The 17,239-nt window shown below is 50.7% G+C and overlaps 1 protein-coding gene across 3 annotated transcripts in view; it reads right to left on the minus strand.

Annotated features, from left to right (window-relative positions):
- Window positions 1-14,158: 14,158 nt before the first annotated feature.
- The window catches only part of SYNDIG1 (synapse differentiation inducing 1), a 185,938-nt gene continuing 182,857 nt past the window's right edge, over window positions 14,159-17,239 (minus strand). For all 3 annotated transcript variants that reach the window (XM_070419808.1, XM_070419806.1, XM_070419807.1), the window contains exon 4: window positions 14,159-15,327. In XM_070419808.1, the coding sequence (XP_070275909.1) occupies window positions 15,169-15,327 (159 nt within the window). In that variant the 3' untranslated portion in view covers window positions 14,159-15,168. The remainder of the gene's footprint in view (window positions 15,328-17,239) is intronic.

Raw genomic sequence — 17,239 nt, forward strand, 5'->3', positions numbered from 1 at the left:
GCAGGTGCCATCAACATTCACTACAGTTGGTGTCAACAAAGTCAACTTGCATTTGGAGATGTCTTATTATCAGGAAAAGCAAACTGCTTTACATATTCTTCAGTTTTGAGATATGTAATTGCTTTACATATCTCATCAACATCCACATATGCCCCCATTGTACACATCATCAAAAGCACTCTTGCCCAAAACAAACAAACAAACAAACAAACAAACAAACAAATGACCAAACAGAAAAAGCACTCTTGGCCAACCGGCATGGCTCAATGGTTGAGCATTGACCTATGAACCAGGAGGTCACGGTTCGATTCCCAGTCAGGGCACATCCCTGGGTTGTAGGCTCGGTCCCCAGTGTGGGACTGGCAGGAGGCCGCCACTTAAGATTTCTCTCTCATCATTGATGTTTCTATCTCTCTCTCCCTCTTCCTTACTCTCTGAAATCAATAAAAAATATTTTTTAAAAAAGCACTCTTGCAGTTGATGTGTCCCAGGCACAGAGTGGCCAGGCCGTTTGATGAGGCCCACACGTCAGGGCCACTTTAGGGCCCAGACTCAAGGACCCTTTCTCCTATGTCCTCATTGATGAGAAAGTCAAACATGACCCTTCCCTCTGGGAATAGGCATTTGTGGAGAAGTTTGTTCATTTTTGCTTTGGTTGCAATGAGCATACTTTTTCTTGAACATGAAAGGAAGAAGTTTGTTATAGCGATGTTACAAAGCAGAGCATTCTTTTTCAGATTTTAGCAAATTGTTTTCCAAGTTCCCCTTTTAGGAAACTGAGATCTCAGATGACTAGTCAGCTTCCATGGTGGTGGAAGTAGCAGACAGTGACTGTACTTTCTTTCCCAAACACATTGATCATGTTTCTTTTTAAGTTCGTGGTTGAATTCTCAGATACAGAGAAAAATCCACTTTTAATAAAAAGGTAGCCTTCCTGCTTCCACATTGTTCCTTCATAAGAAGAGGAACCGCCTTGTCTGCTGAGAGGACCCTCATCTGGCCTCTGTGAGCTTCCGTTTCCCTACTTATCAATTGGAGAACTAATGGCCCACCTGCTCACCCCACACGGGATTTCTTGAAAGGATCAAATGTAACCAGACTAAAATATGTAGGTATAATATTTACTCAGGTTCCTAAATGACTAATGTTGAGGGAGGTAATGCATACAATATGTATCTGTTCTCAAAAAATCCCAAGATGCAGAGGAAGTTACAGCAATGTCAGCAACTAGGACATAGGCTGGCGTTACCTCTTTTGCTTCTCACAAGAGTTTTTTAATGATGAGGAAACTGAGGCTCAGAGAAGTTCAGGAACATGGCAGTGTGTGGGATGGCAGGACCCCAGTCCATCCTGCTGACCCTACAGCCTGTGAGTGTAACAGCTTCATGACCAAAGTTAATCCAAGGAGAGACAGTGAATCCCCAAGCAGAGGGGCGATGTCTTAATCAGCCTCCTTATGTCTCAAACCCAGCAGAGTGCCTGGCACAGACTAAATCCCCGACTTTATTAAGCATATCACACATACAAGCAATTCGTATCATGGCAATCAGCAGCACCTGTGGACACCCTGCCCCCACCCCTTCACCCCTCCACCCCCAGCCTGAGAAAGGGAACCCTGCCGGTGTCCAGGCTGCCCTCCTCCTCCCTACTCCACTGGGAATACTCACCACCTTGGATTGTGTGCTCTCACAGCCCAGCCTCTCATGCTTTTTCAGTCACTCTTGTGTTCTTCATTGCAGTTCAGTTTTTCTTCATTTGAACCACATCTAAATGGATGACATCATGTATGTTCTGCGACTTTTTTTTTATTACCTGTGTTTTGAAGTTCCTTCTGCATTCATGTTCACACCCCAGAGCCCCTCCATGGTAGCATTAATGGTGCTGGGTCTGTAGTAAGTGCTGCTGGTTCAGTGAATGAATAAAAAAATCACAGGTGCCTCAGGACAGAGGATGGCGAGAGGAGTTCTGAGCTTGCAGGCAGCCCGAGGACAAGGCTTGGTGACGGGTTTGCATTGACGTGGGCCTTCTCTGGTGAGTACCTGTGTGGGCTGGGGGCAGGTTGGAGGGGGTGGGGTTTCAGGGATCTGGGTAGGTCAGTGCATGCCACACTGAAGAATTCCTGACCAAGGGCAGGGGTGGCGGAGAGGTGTAGTGAGAAGCACTTCCTGGGGCCAAAGTTAAAATTTCAGTTTTATGTGCAGACACTGCTCCTCGGAGGAGGCTCTCAGACTTGAGCTCCAAGGGGAATGAGGCCAAGTCCCGAGGACCTTCTGATGCCAGTGTCTCCCTGCCTGAGGGCAGGATGGCTGAGGTAGACACACACACCGCTAGGGCCCACTGATGGGCTCCAAGTCACCAACTCACCATTATTTCTAGGGGGACCCCTAAATGTGGTCCTTCACAGAGTCCAGAGAGGCGTTCCATAGTTCCCCTTGCAGCTTACTGCTCTCCTCAGCCTTTGTGTCTACCCATGACTGCTCCCAGCACACACATCCCCTAGACACAGGTTGACAAAAACCCAGAACGATCCTAGTGAAGCTAGGACAGCTTGTTAGTCCCGGCAAATGAGTTCCTTTGGGATAGAGCCCCCTGGGCCATGCGTCCTCACTTCCTGCGGATCTCTTTGTTTCTCCTGTGGGACGGCTTCTGCTTCAGTCCCCGTGAGGAGGTAGGAAACACAAGAGCCAGCTTGATGTTTCTGAAGCCGGGTGTGTCCTGGACAGGGCCAGCCGCCAGGCTCTGGGGTCAGCTGGTGGGAAGTTGCCTCTCAGGATGAGGAGATGGAGCTCTGGTCTGCAGTAGCCATGGGAGGTTTTTAAGCAGAATCGTGATAGCATGTGTGCAAATTTATTCTCTTGTGTGTGCCTGTCAGAGAGAGGAATGGGGGTGAGGCGGCAGGGGAGAAGAGAGGGAGAACACCAGTTTGCTCCTGGGCCCCAGAGAAACATTCATATTTGAGTCGTTTATTGAGAAAAAATAATTAAAATCTGAAACCAGAGTAAAGTTAAGGAACAAACTGATGGCTCAGTGGGAGTGGATCAGTTGAAAGGCAGGAGAAGATAGAAGCCACTTTCCCTTTATCCCACTGTTCAAGCTCAAAAACCATCCGGAGAGAGCCATGCAAAATTGGCCCCCGGAGAATGTGAGGAGCCCTGGGCAGGTGTGTGCTGTAAAGAGGGAGGGGCCTCTTTGTGGCCTGTTTTCACCTGCACGTGTGTGAGTAGAGCTGAGGTCATGGGCATACCCCGCACACCGTGGCAGGAAATGAACCTCCCTGCATTATGGTCACCCCTCAGTCATCCTCCTCCATAATGACATTAGATATCCACACATACCCCTGCAGTGTGTGAACCCCACAAGAGAGCTGTGCAAGGGAAGCGACAGCTCTGCACTCATCTTCAAACTGTCATCTGTTCTCTGAATTTCTCAACTCTCAGGACATTTCACAAGGGGCCAGATGAGCAGCTTAGATGGCTGGAGGCTGCCTCATCGCGTCTGGAATGGAAGTCCCTTCCCAGCTGTCTTAGAGTAAGTTCCCTTTACCTGTAACTGGGGCTTGAAGGGACTAGCAGCAGGAGAGGCTGGTGCGCTGGAATCTTCATGCCCTTGCGGCTCTGTTGCCAGCAGCACACACTGCGATGACCCCTGATGGAGGGGGTCTCCGTGTGATGACAAGCTGGACTGATTTAAACATGTACTTTTTTTTTTTTTTAACATCATGCTCTTATATTATAGGATTTTTACATTTTACATTACAAAATTTTAAGGGTAATTTTGACCACGAGGTTTTCATTTTGTGCTCTGTTAGAAACTATTTCAAAATGCAGCTCCAGAGAATCAGCTGAGATCTTGTAACATGGTCAAATACGGTCATCTTCAGCACCCACATCACAAATTATTATCATCAGAGCTGGTGCTTGTGACCAGTCTGTGTGACAGCCTGACTTCACACCTCGCCCTGGCCATCCTAAATTCTTACATCGCTCTTCTCTCGAGCCTCCTACCTCCTTTGCTGATGGATACGGGCAGTGAGTTCTGCCCGTTACTTTGTTAGTAAGGGAAGAGAGGGGAGGAGAAGGGAAGGCAAGGGGTGCACCCTGGGGTCAAGGACGTGAGCATGGCAGAGCAGTAAATTGATCTGGCTCAGACCCCTCTCTTGTGTTTCATCACTGATGACACACGAGGTTCAAGAACAGATATGAGCATCCAAATCATCATGTTCCAGGACTCTGTGTCAATGGCATCTAGTGGGCTTCAGGGCATCTCAGCATCACCCCCTTGGACCAGCCATCCCTGACAATCCCCGCTAGTCCCTCCCACTCCCGTTCTGTCCCCTGCCTTTGTTTCTCCCTGACCTCCCCATGCTCTGCAGTTACTTTATCGGCTTCTGGTTTGTTTGCTCATTGTCTGCCCCCAGGCGGCTGGCCTGTCTCTTGCTGATCCCTATCACCAGAGCTCAGAGTGGCACTAAGCTCGGAGGAGGCCTGCAATAGAAATGTGCTGGATGCGTGGGTGCCCAGCTAAGCATGCGTGCCAATCAGCGGAGCGAGTCAGGGCTTGGGGGCTAATGTTTAGGTTGGGCAGGGGTCCCAGTGGGCTCAGGCAGGGGTCAAAGAAGGCTTTCCAGAGAAGGTGAGCTAGTCTTGGCAGATGGGCAGCGTGTGGCCCGTGGGCCTTGGGCTGGGAATGTGGTAGCTGTACCAGGGCAGGGCACCTAGACCACTATCATACCTGCCAGCTGCTGCCCGCATGGTGGAGGGGACTGTCAGGGGAGTTCTGAGGTGGCCTTTGACATTCCTGGACAGTGGGTCCTGGTGGGAAAAACCTCAGTGTTATCAAATTTGAGCCAGAGCATGAGATGTCTGCCCAAAGTGTGGGTGCGGAGGGCCCCACATGGCTGCTGGGAACTGATTCCTGGGAAAGCATCTGCCTGTGGGCATGGGGTGGGCAGAGACAATGGGAGTGGCACAGGGCTCCTCTCCCTTGGCTGCTCAGTGAGGGTGCGGAAATGCTGCCAGGCTGCCAAGGAGGGCTGGGGGGCGACCCTGGGGCAGCACACTTGCTGGCCATTTCTTTGCTGGCCCACATCCCCCAGGTCCCCTCTCAGGAGCTATGCCTGGGTTGCAGGAGGGGAGCTGGCCTGGTTCATTTTCAAAGGAATCAAATTGGCTTTTCAAACTTTCAAACTGAAAGACGTGTTCATTTCTCTCTTTGGCACACCACTTAGAAGTGATGAGTTTCCCTGGCTGCACCGCACAGTCCCGCGCGGCTCCTGGACACCTGAGCCAAGATTCAGCCCAGAAGGGGACCTCCCGCATGTGATGAGCAAACGGAAGTGGAGGAAGTTTAACTGCACAGGAAACGCAATGAAAACACTATAAACTGCCATGAGGATACAAACAGGGCTCTGCAAACATTGACACGGAACATGAAGGACACCCTTTCCACGGGGTTCTGCTCTCAGGCCCTTCTGCAAACATCGCCTGCACTCTCCATAGACAGAGGACAGTCTGTCCTGCGCTGTGGACTCGCAGTGGGTTTGCTCAGTCTGTAGGCTTGTCTCCATCAGACCGGGTCTGTGGGGGCTGAGCTGAGCACCGGTGCAGAGTCGGTGAGCAGTGCACCCCCTTTCCCTCCAGCTCCAGGGGTTCCTGCCAGAGAAGGGGCTGCTCTGTGCTGGGCAGCAGCAGAGGGACTACCTGGATAGTAGAGGGAAGAGATGTGGGCCCGAGAGCCCAGGGGAAGGCAGGTAAATTCTGGAGCTGGTTACAGCAGGATCCTGGGTGTCATCTGTGAGAGGGAAGGAGGTGGGGTGTGTGGGGACAAAGCGAAATGTGTGAAGGCGCTTCGTACACTGCAGTGTGGATGCGGGTTTGATGGTGGGAAGGAGGAGGCATTGTGGGTAGTTTCTAGCTGCTCATGAATTCTGGGCATATCTTGTCACCCCTTTGAGCTTCACTTCCTAAAGTCTGTGTCCTCGGCTCCCAGACCTCACCCCGGGAGGCCGGGTTCTCCTGAAAGTGGCAGAGGGACTACCTGGATAGTAGAGGGAAGAGAAAAGGTTTATTGGGGGTAATAGGTGTGAACTGGAAATGGAGGAATCCGACCAGGCCAAGGAGCCTTCAGAACACAGAGCGCATGGGCAGCCAGAGGGAGCTCCCAGCAGAGGGCTGGCGAAGAAGTGGCCAGGCCCTGTGTACCACCTGGCTCCGCCTTGGCGAGGGCTGTCCTGGGAAGCCTGCGGCTGTAGCTGTCAGTCCACAGCCGTCAGCAGCCACACTCCTCTCAGTAGGCACCAGGGTCTGAGTAAAGCGTCTGTGTTTCAGACACAAGACCACGTAAAAGCAGCTGAAGGGACCTTGGCTCCCACCCCCAGGCAGGTTCAGGTGGGGCCTCACTAGTGTGAACACTGCCTGGCTGGTATTCCCGAGGGTTCCCGAGGGGACCCCGGTGCTTAGGAACACATTGTCACCAACACCTGCAATTGGCCATCCAATGCTCCTGTGTCCCCGCTGGGGTAGCTCTGTTGCCCAAGCATCTTGTACCTGTGTCCCAGCAGGCCCCGCCTCACCCACCAACCTGACCTGAGAGGGCCAGCTCCCCAGGGGCTCCCCACTGAGATGACAAGGGCTTGAAACTGAGCCCTCTAGTTGTACTGGGTGCCCCGTCTGTCAGGTGCCCTGAGGCAGGCTGAGAGGGATCACAGGGCCTTCAGCCTCAGAGATTTCATAGCTGTGTCACACGGCAAGCCTGGCTCCTTCCGTCTCTGACGTGCCCTTTGCCTGCAGGATTCAGGGCCTCACACAGGCTTGAGCTGGGTGCCCTGCCTGGGGTGAGGGGCGCTGGACCACTTACTGCCCACATGAACTTTTTGTCCATCAGACAGCTTTGGTTTAGGGCCCAGAGGCACAGGCAGACGGCTAGATGTGGCTGGGGCTGAAGGTAGAGGTGGAGGGAAAAGGTGGTGAGGGGTTCAGGGTGACTATGGGGGGCGCGGTATCTGTGGAGAGGCAGGCAGTTGCTGGATACCATGCATGAGCACGAGTGGTGCTATGGCTTGAATGTGTCCCCCCAAATCCAAATGTTGAAGCCCAAACTCTGCATGTGCCAGGACCTGGTCTTGGCTTCCACTCCTGTAATGGTCCCATGAGGCTGTGAGCATCCCCACATCTAATCCCTTCCCATCTTTGTCCCCCAAGGCCGCCCCCCCCCCCAGCCCTGTGCATGGTAGGTGCTCAGCTAACGCTTGTCATGCCACACTGATGTGAATAGGCTGCCCTGAGCATCCACCTCTGGTTCTGTTCCAAAGCAACGCTGAACGACTCGGCTGGATATATCCTGTGACTAAGTCTGCAGCTCCCGTAGCCCCTACTGGACCCCATTCAGCTGCAGTTTCCAAATTCAGTCCTTTCGTTCCTCACGGGAAAGGAATGGGAGAAAGGGAACTATTCCCATGTACAGTTCTGGCCCCGTGCATCTGATTTCTGATGGGGGCTGGAGGGGGTGGAGGCATGTGGCTCCCAGAGGCATCTGGACCTGCGTCGTGGAAATAACAGCTGGGCCACTGGCAACATGCGCCTAACCTGGCATGACCGCCTCCATGGCCCACACCTTCTCAGAGCAGCTGGGGAAGGAGACCTGGGCCCTGGTGAGGAGAGCTGAGTCCCATTCTCCACCAGTTGGCAGTGCTGAATTGAGCAAGCCCCCCCACCCCCACCCCCTGGTCCTGTCAGGAATGGGCCCTGATCCTTTTGAACCAGAGGATTTCTGTGTGGCTGTTATTGAGTGAACAGGAAAGTCATTTCTACAAACCCCAAGTCATATCCCATGTGAGGGGTGTTATTATCATCTGTCACTGTTTTGCTAGAACGGACACGTGCTGGTGGCGGTAGGTGGGTGTGTGGCTGTGGAAGCTGAGGCTTCTCCCAGGAGATAGGGTGCCTCCCTCCTCCTTTCCCTTCTCTCTTAGTTGAACTATGGAGGCGTTTGAAGGAAGTTTGGCTCTGCGAATGGATGCCAAGCTTACTGGGCTGGTGCTCCACCCAGGTGGCACCAAATTCAGAGTCAGTTTTCAGAACGTTTGTGCTGTGAATGACCAAGACGGATGGTGTAGTGCAGGCTGGCTGATTCTCTGACGTGGGCCGTCTTGTGCATTGTAGGATGTTGAGCAGCATCCTTGGCCTCTATGCAGTAGATGGGCAGTTGTGACAGCCCCAAATGTCTCCAGATATTGACCGATGGCCTTGGGTGACGGGCGGATAGGGAAACTGACCCTGGTTTGTTCATTCTTGTGCTGTCAGACCTTGATCTCTGGCCCGTGGTGGGTAGGCCAGGCTCCAGCCTCATTTCCTCCTGGCTGGATGTCTTCAGGCTCTCTCTGTTGTTCCCTTTCCTGTGAATTGGCCTCTGACATCCCTAGATTGAGTTCAGGGGACGTTCCCGGAACCATCTGAGAAGCTGCACAGGCTCTAGGGCAGCCACATGTTAGGCTTAAGGTGGAGGAAGCCTGGCCTTCCCAGTTTTCCAGCTCCTGCCCATCTTCCTGCAGGGTCATCAGCTCCCCCCGCCAGGTGGCCTCCTGGACCAGGCTCAGTAAGATCTCAGAGAGCCCCACAGTCTCCTGGTCCTGGTTGTGAGGGTACTGGCCCCAGAGCTCCTCGGCTGAGCCCAAGGCCAGGTTCTGTCACTTCCTGGCTGGTGATGGTGGGGCAAGAGCCTCCCAAGCTCATCGAACACTGAGCATCTGACAGGCCTGGCACGGAGCGGGATCCACGTGCAATGCACTCTAAATTCAAGGTGCGTGTTATTTTAGAAAGACGTATTGTACGGGAGTTCACAGGATGCCAGATAAAGAGCTGGTTTGGAATTTCGAATAGCTGGGTGTCTGTGTGGGAATGGTAATGAGGGAGCGTTATCTGTGGGCATCACCTTTACTCCATTATGGGCTAAAACAAAGGGCGAGCGATACTGAAGTGGCCTGATCCCTGTTTCTAAATTCAAAAGGGTCTGTCTCTCGACAGTGACAGCCTCTTGCTTCTAATCACACAGGACCTCGTAAGAGAATGAATGGAAGCCCTGCCTGGTGGTGCTAAGTGTGGAGGTTTCATAGCTCTTCATCGGCTCTGCAACTAATTCAGCCCTTAGCAATAGATGATCGTAGCAGACTCTTTCTATTTATCAGGACTAAGACTTTGTTTACCAAATCAAGTAGAAAAACATATTTTTAACATGTTCTGGGATCATATTCAGGGAACAAAAACACTAGGTATTTTAGAAGAATGCAAACCATTCCCCATCTTGCTCCACCTATAAATCTTGATTCATTTAATAAAATAGTTTGACTCCAAATATGAATTCTCTTGTGTAGACGGACAACATACCCAAATCACTGTTTATTTTTTTCAGCTGAGCCTTGAGTTGGACTCAGGTGACAGGAGGTGTCATAGATGAAGGCTTGAGAGCTGCATGCGTGGCTGGTGCTGTGATTTTGTGCGTGCTCACCCATTCTCCTCTCTCTTTTTTCCCTACTCTCCTTTCCTCCATTCCTTCCATCTCTCTACTTTTATCTTCAAATTGACCCAGAATGGCCTAATTTTAGTGAAAAAACCAGGCATAGTCCCCTAGAGGTCATAGGGATGCAGTGAATACATCCCCTGGCTCTTACCTTCCCCACCCCCTCCCCCTGCAGAGCGCCTTGTCTTTAGTCACTCCCTGCTGGTCAGTGGAGTGCATGGCTAGATGCTGAATTCAGGTTCAGGAACCTGTCTCCCTGGCCTGGGAAGTGCAGCCTGAGCTCACTGAGGAGAGGGGCCTCTGGGTGACTGAGGAGCCTGACAGCACTGCTCCGCTAAAAAGACAGCCACGTCTCGGCCTGGAGCCCAGATTCATCCTAACAGCAGAGGAACCATGGCCCAAAGTCCAGAGCAATTGCAGCACTGAACTCTGGGGCGGCCGCTCCTCTCACCATTGTCTGGATTTGAAAAAGCCCAGGCTAGCCCCACCCCTGGGAATGTCTCCAGCTCAGTGCTTATCCATGGAGGTACCCACATTCCACCTCATCGCCCCAATCATCCTGCCATGCTTGCTTTTCTACGAGGTGGGGTGGACCAATCTTTAGAGCCCCCAGTAATCTCCCCTGACCCATGACTCACTTAAGACACACTCTCTACTAGGAAAACCCACAGGGAGCTCCACCCCTAATCACCATGCCCTCCTGCGTGGTGCTGTACTGGCTGTCATCGGTGATCTTATCAATATCCTTCCTGCAATGTAGGACAGCCACTGGCCCACAGAACCCAGCTGTACCTTAAACACAGGGCAGACAGCTCCTCCTCTCTCCCTCCTCACCCACGTGGAGCCCTGACCCCTCCTGTGGGGCTCAGTGAGGGGACAAGTTTACTTCTTTATATACATGCTTGTTTGGCAGGGAGCCAGCGGTCTGCTGGCCTCGGCCATCTGTGGGTCTAGTGTCCACCATCCCTTTCCTAAGATGTGCTGTCTTCAAATGAGAACCCCGGGGAAATGAAGTTCCCCCATCCCAGAGGCTGGCTCAGCGCATCCTGAAGACCAGGGAGGGGCTTCAAGAGGTCATGGGGGAGGAGACATCACAGCCACAGCTTCACTCACAACTTCTGGCTCCCTCTGATGTTTCCAACGACATCAAGAGCAGAGCACAGATGCAAAGGTGGCCTCTAGGTAGGAGATGGGACAGCTGCATTTTTAGGGAGGTCAGCCTCAGCTCAGGGCTTGAATTTACACTAAATGGTTTATTGACAAATTGGGTCCATGTCAACACCCAAGGCAACAAATGCAGGTGGTCTTTGAGGGGGAAAGAGTGAGATACAAAATGGTCCTCAGATGGGTTAGGACCTAAGCCAGTCCACAGGAGGCCTCAGAGGCCCTGTAGAACCTCAGGGGTGAGGCCCAGAAACCCAGGCCAGGATCTCTGAAAAGGCAGCTTTGGCCCTGGCTTTAGCCATGGTGACCATTGGACGCTTGTATATCCTGGAGCAGTAGGAGTTGCTGGCAAATGGGAAGGCTGCTCCATTGATGCATTTTAAATCCAGAAGCTGCTTCATATGAGGGAGGCTTCTAGCATCTTAAAAAGTGCCGAGAGACTGACTGGGTGTGAGGAATGCGCTGCCCGGCTTTTGAAGAGGCTGGTCCTGTTGTCAGGGCCCTGTTTCTATTTAGCTGGGTGGCCGAACTGTCTCTGGCATCTTGGGCAGCTGCTGATGACACAGTGACCTACAGATGTGGCTTCTCTCACCATGTTCTCCTTGGGCCCATTGTAGTTCCTGGGGGAGAGTTGGGTAAGTGGGGATATCTGGTGAAGTGGGGACTCCTGGTGAAGGGGGGGCACCCAAGGAGGCCAGGCATGCCTAGTGAAGCCGGGACGGGAAGAGCCTTGTGGCCGGTGGAGATAGGTCAGCCACGGATGCCTCCAAGGCTGTGGGAAGGAGAGCATTGTGCACAGGAATAAGATATGCCCTAGTCACCTTTGCTGAGGTGTCACTTCCCATGGAAGTCACCTAAGCCCTCCCCCTTCTCACCACATTGTCCCACCACTTAGTGGCAAAGACAGGCTGTGAAACATAAACCAAAAGCATCTTTCCAGTCCCCTAAGAGTCTTGGCACCCCAACAATGGGATCTTGGCCCAGATGCAATTTTTCTCGCTTGTAAAGCCATAACGGAGAAAACACAGTGTAAGAGGAACCGCTGGGGCTTATGATCCAATGGTCTAGGATGCATCTTGGCTTTGCTGTTTTCCAGGTGCATGACTTAGAGGAAAATTATGAATGGGCTCTGGGTCTCCATATGTCAATAAAATGGTTGTAATAAAGAGTTCTTACAAAATGGAATGCGATGCTAAAGGGAAGGCTGTGCCTCCCGTGAGGGACGTGGAAGCAGGTTCTACCAGTAGGCGCTCTGTTGCCTGGAGGGGTGGTGGGGCTGGGGTGTTCTACAGCTGCCGCTTGTGTGGTGCTGGGTGAGTTACCTTCTCTGAACCTCGGTTCTATCACCTTTTCACCTACCTCCAGGTGAAATGATACATGAGATAATGTGGGCCCAGTGACTAATGTAGGGCCTGCCCAGGGCACTGCCTCGTCCATGGTGGCTGCCATGACAACTAAGGTAATGTGACTTTAGAAGTACATGGCAGCCCCAACTCACTTAGAAGACTGTTATGCGGCTCAGCAGTCACTAACAGGACACCGCGGATGACATGCAACCACCTCCCCCGCTGGTCAGAGAACTGGGTTGTGTTGTGTCTATCTATCCAGTGAGCTGGGAGGCCACACCCATTCATTCAGCTGTCCTGACAGGTTTGGCCCTAACCCTATGTATATGACCATCCACACCATATGGTACCACATGTGGTCCTCGTGCTGGTCCTTGGGAAGGACTTGGTAGAGCTTCAAAAAAATACAGAGAGGGAAGATCCACTAGAAATGAAAGCTTTTCCAACTGGAAAGGCAGGGGCTGAGAGAAGTGGGAGGTTGGTCTGGTAGGAGACAGGGTATCTGGGCACGGAAGGGTTAGTGTAGAGCAACCATGATGTGGCAGTGAGATGATGGGATGTGCCATACAATGTTGGTTCTACTTCTTAACCAAATCCAAAGTTATGGAACTTTGGGCACCTCTTAAATTTCAAATAAACCTTTTAAGGACAAATACAAAGAAGCCCATTTCACATAGTGGTTCCTAATAAATAAACCTGGAGAGATTGGGCTGAAATGATGGGACGGTACAAGCAAGCCAGGGGATGATTACCCAAACACTGGGAATAACCGCGGCCACTCCAACTCCTTCACATGACCCAGGCCAGGAGCTGGGCTCTGTGTTCACACACTTACCAGCAATCCTAGGAAGTGGGCCTCACTTATCCTCTTCTAGAGGTGAGGTTCCAAGAAGTACACCAATCTACCCAGGATCACACAGCTAGAAAGTAGCACAACTGGATTCAAGTCCAGGTTGGTTTGATCCCAAATCCCTGCTATCGCTGGGTTACTCTGATTCTTACAGGGACATCTGGATTTCATATATATATATATATATATATATTTTTTTTTAGAGCACATTTTTGAAGCAGCTATTACAACCAAATGGTAGAAGATCTTGGACTTGACCTAGGAAGGCATTGCTAATAATTTTCACGATATTAAGTGTTTAAGGTCAATGGTGAGGGAGATCAAACCTGAGTCCTTATTCCAGGACAGTGATCTGCACACTGGAATCACCAGGCTGCACCCCAATCAATCAAATCAGAAATCTGGGGCTGGGATCCAGGCAGCAGGAATGCTGTAGGTGCTGGGATGAAACCATTGCTCTAGAGGAGGGGTCCTCAAACTTTTTAAACAGGGGGCCAGTTCACTGTCCCTCAGACCGTTGGAGGGCCGGACTATAGCAGGGGTCCTCAAACTTTTTAAACAGGGGGCCAGTTCACTGTCCCTCAGACCGTTGGAGGGCCGGACTATAGCAGGGGTCCTCAAACTTTTTAAACAGGGGGCCAGTTCACTGTCCCTCAGACTGTTGGAGGGCCGGACTATAGCAGGGGTCCTCAAACTTTTTAAACAGGGGGTCAGTTCACTGTTCCTCAGACCGTTGGAGGGCCAGACTATAGTTTTAAAAAAAACTATGAACAAATTCCTATGCACACAGCAGCGGCAAAAACAGTCGGCAGGCCGGATAAATGTTTTCGGCGGGCCGCATGTGGCCTGCGGGCTGTAGTTTGATTACCCCTGGACTATAGTTTAAAAAAAAACAACTATGAACAAATTCCTATGCACACTGCACATATCTTATTTTGAAGTAAAAAAACAAAACGGGAACAAATACAATATTTGTATTTGCATGTGGCCCGCGGGCCGTAGTTTGAGGACCCCTGCCCTAGAGAGATGGTCTCAGTATCCACTCAAAGTATCAGAACAACAGTGCATATGAATAGTGTTCCAGGTGGAACTTAAGCCGTCAGAGATGATGTGATTCTCATCTTAGGAGACCCTCCTACTGTTTTAGCAACCGAGTCCTGGCTAGCTCTTTAATTATTTTAAGAAGAAACAACTATAAGTGAAACCTAAGAAACAGTATTAACAAAAAAAAAATCTTAAACAAAATAGCTGAAAGATAATTTTTGTTAAGTAATGAACACTCGTGAAACAGCAATGAAATGGTATTAAAATGTCTATGATTATTTCTCAGCATTCGTCTGATGACTAAGCAGCATGAAGCAGTAGTTGCACTTAAAAAATGACAAGAAAATAGCTATTCATTTAGTCTACAGAGAAGGTTCATCTCCTCCTAAGATCACTAGTGCCACTGCTTATCACCAAGGCGAGCGCCAACGCTTGTCTTTATGCTGAGATGGTGTCCGCAGTTTCTGGAGCAAACCTCGGCGTCCTTCTGGGAGGAGTCTCAGGACAGACTGTGGCCTGTCCTCCCACTCTACATCAGTGAGGCCCAGGTGGCAGATTGCTGTGTGGTGACTGCTAAGTTTGGACATGACAAGGGAGGCTGGATGAGCCTAGGCTGGCGAGGGGGGGGTGGTGGGGTGGGGTGGGGGGGGGGAGAGACTGGGCCTGGGGACAGGTCCCACACTGTTCTGACTTGACATTCTTAGGGTGCACCCATTGAAGACTAGGGAGAGCAGGGTTCCTGCTAGCAGCTTTGTCTGTCTTTCTGATCAGCCCTGTTTCCTTTCCACGGGGAAGGAAATGACAGAGGAGTCAAGCAGGACAACAGACAGAAGAGTGACACGTCCCTGGCCTTCTGCCTATTGCACCATATCCCATAAAAAATAAATACAGTTTTACTATTTGTATATTGCTAGTGCTATGGCTTTCCAGACCCTGGCAGGCTGCCGAGAGAGCTGCACTGCCACTAGTCCACCAGAACCCATCCAGACAGCCTCGGGGTAAGCATCTTTGGAGCTTCCACTTGGAAGGGTTAGCAGTGCCCATCTGTCTCCTGTTCTACAACGTGTTGTGAAAATAAAGGGTAAAACCAAAACAAATCGATGAGTAGAAAATTTCAGAGTGTTATGGAGTTGTTTGGCAATAATTTATACTACACAGCGTCACACAGGTGTTTCTCCCCTGCTAGCCCTGCTCGCTCTGCATGGGCACAACACTGGCCCCGAGTTCTTCTCCTTCGTGCACGGAGGAAGCTCATAGGTGATTGTTCTTGGAGAGGTAGGCAATGAGGGCCACGGCCACGCCCACGTAGATGCCAGTTCCGATGGTGATGGAGAGCACAGCCAGGAACAGGGCTCGCCGAGAGCTGGTGCTGGCCTGGTGGAAGTCCCCCTTGGCCACGGCTTTATTGGTCTGCAGAGTTGAAAAGAAAGGAGGGGGAAGAAAAAGGAAGTCAAGAGGAGCAAGTCAGGACAGATGAAGAGCGTGTGTGGCTCACTTCTGGCTCCCTTCCAACCTTGAACCTGACTGGTTCCAGGGAGCGAGGACTCGCCCAGGGGAACTGTGCCTGCTCTGAGCTGGTGACAGCAGTTCTCTGTAACTGGCAAGAAAGGAATGGGGGACGGATGCTTATGACTGCTTCTCCACTGCAAGGCACTCAAAGTGTAAAGAAAAAAGAGCCTCAAGCAAACACCCATGGTCAGCAATAGCCCAGCTGAGCACCATAAATGTGGGGCCAGGGGTCTCAGGCACCAGTACGCCAGGGATGAATAGCTACTACACCTCCAGTGCCCTGCTTTCTACCCAATAATGCCATTTCCTTTCATCTGAATAACACTACATTTTCTAAAATATGTTCACACTTAATTTAATCTTTACAGCATAGGAGGAGTGTGGGGAAGGGTATTATGGTTCTCATTTCCCAGAAAAGACTGTGGCATGAGATTATTAAATCGACCGCAGGTTACTTGAGACTCTACTCCTCAGCTGGTGGCCCTGGAACTATGCTTCCCTCACCATCTCCCTTCCTTGCACAGCTAGACTTATTACAATTCACCCTTCAACACAGTGGTTTGAAGGAAGAGCAACATCTAGACATCTGGCTGCTCAGTTACATAACACGGTGTTAGTTTAATTAGATTCATTTCTTATGATCGTGAGGTGGCAGGAACGTGGTTTTGGATGTTGAAGCTGATTTGGTATTTTTTGGTAGACCCACGTATTCCCTCTTACCCCCTTCCTTTCAGAAAGAAGGTTTCTGGCCTGATCTCATTTCCATGTGTCACCAGTGGTATTTCTGCATTGCGTAGGCAGGTATAGGAGTCAGTATATTTTTTCACTCAAATTGAAAACACCAAGGCCTTTGCAATGGACCACAAAGGGTGAAACTCCAAAAGGACTCACAAAATGAATTTCCATTCTCTGTGGTCCAGACCCCATCTGATGAGGTCTGCGTCCCTGTGTCAGGTTGAGAAGGGACTTGTGTCTGCTTCATGGCTGCCCTGTCTTTCCCCTAATTTCTGGATCGTGAAGGCCAGTTTTTACGTCCTCCTCCCTCAATTTTTTGGCTTGGAGGTGAACTTGGAATCTAACTACCAACGACTTCTAATGAAGCAGGGCTAAGGAAATGCAAAATGGGAAGTCTCCTAGGGCAGTAGTAATTAAGTCTTGATTAGCTGAGTTTCATTTTCTAGCAGTACTCCTACCCTCCAAGGTCCTAGAACATAATTCACTGTCACTGCCCATCTTCAGCCCAGCAGCCATCCTCCGTTAGAATGTCATTTGCTGCTATCTCTGCCATTAGCCCCATCCTTGTCACCATCCGCCCACGGCTCTGCTGTCGGAGCAGTACACACAGAGAGGAAGGCAAGGTGGACACTGCATTCCTTACCCCTGGACTCAGGCCCCTGGAGGGAATTCCTGTGTCTCAGAGGACTATCCCACGAGAGTTCACACATTTTAGCAGTGCCCTCTCATCCCCTTTTCTGTTTCATTGATCTCCATGCCTGTTCTTATGCCAGTGCCAGGCTGTTTTGATTACAATGCCCTTGTAGGATAATTTGATATCGAGTAGTGTGATATATCCAACTTTATTCTTTTTCAAGATCGCTGTGGCTATTCACAATCTTTTTTGGTTCCATATACATTTTTGGGATATTTGTTCTAGATCTGTGAAATATGCCATTGGCATTTTAAGAGGAACTGTGTTGAATCTATAGATTGCCCTGTGGACTGTGGACATTTTAATGTTAATTCTTCCCATCCATGAACACGGTATATGCTTCCACTTATTTGTATCTTCCTCAATTTCTTTCTTCCATGTCCT

Source organism: Myotis yumanensis, unplaced genomic scaffold, assembly GCF_028538775.1.
Source record: "Myotis yumanensis isolate MYYU_CA2020_CCGP unplaced genomic scaffold, mMyoYum1.0.hap1 SCAF_7, whole genome shotgun sequence".
In the NCBI taxonomy this organism is placed as follows: Eukaryota; Metazoa; Chordata; class Mammalia; order Chiroptera; family Vespertilionidae; genus Myotis; species Myotis yumanensis.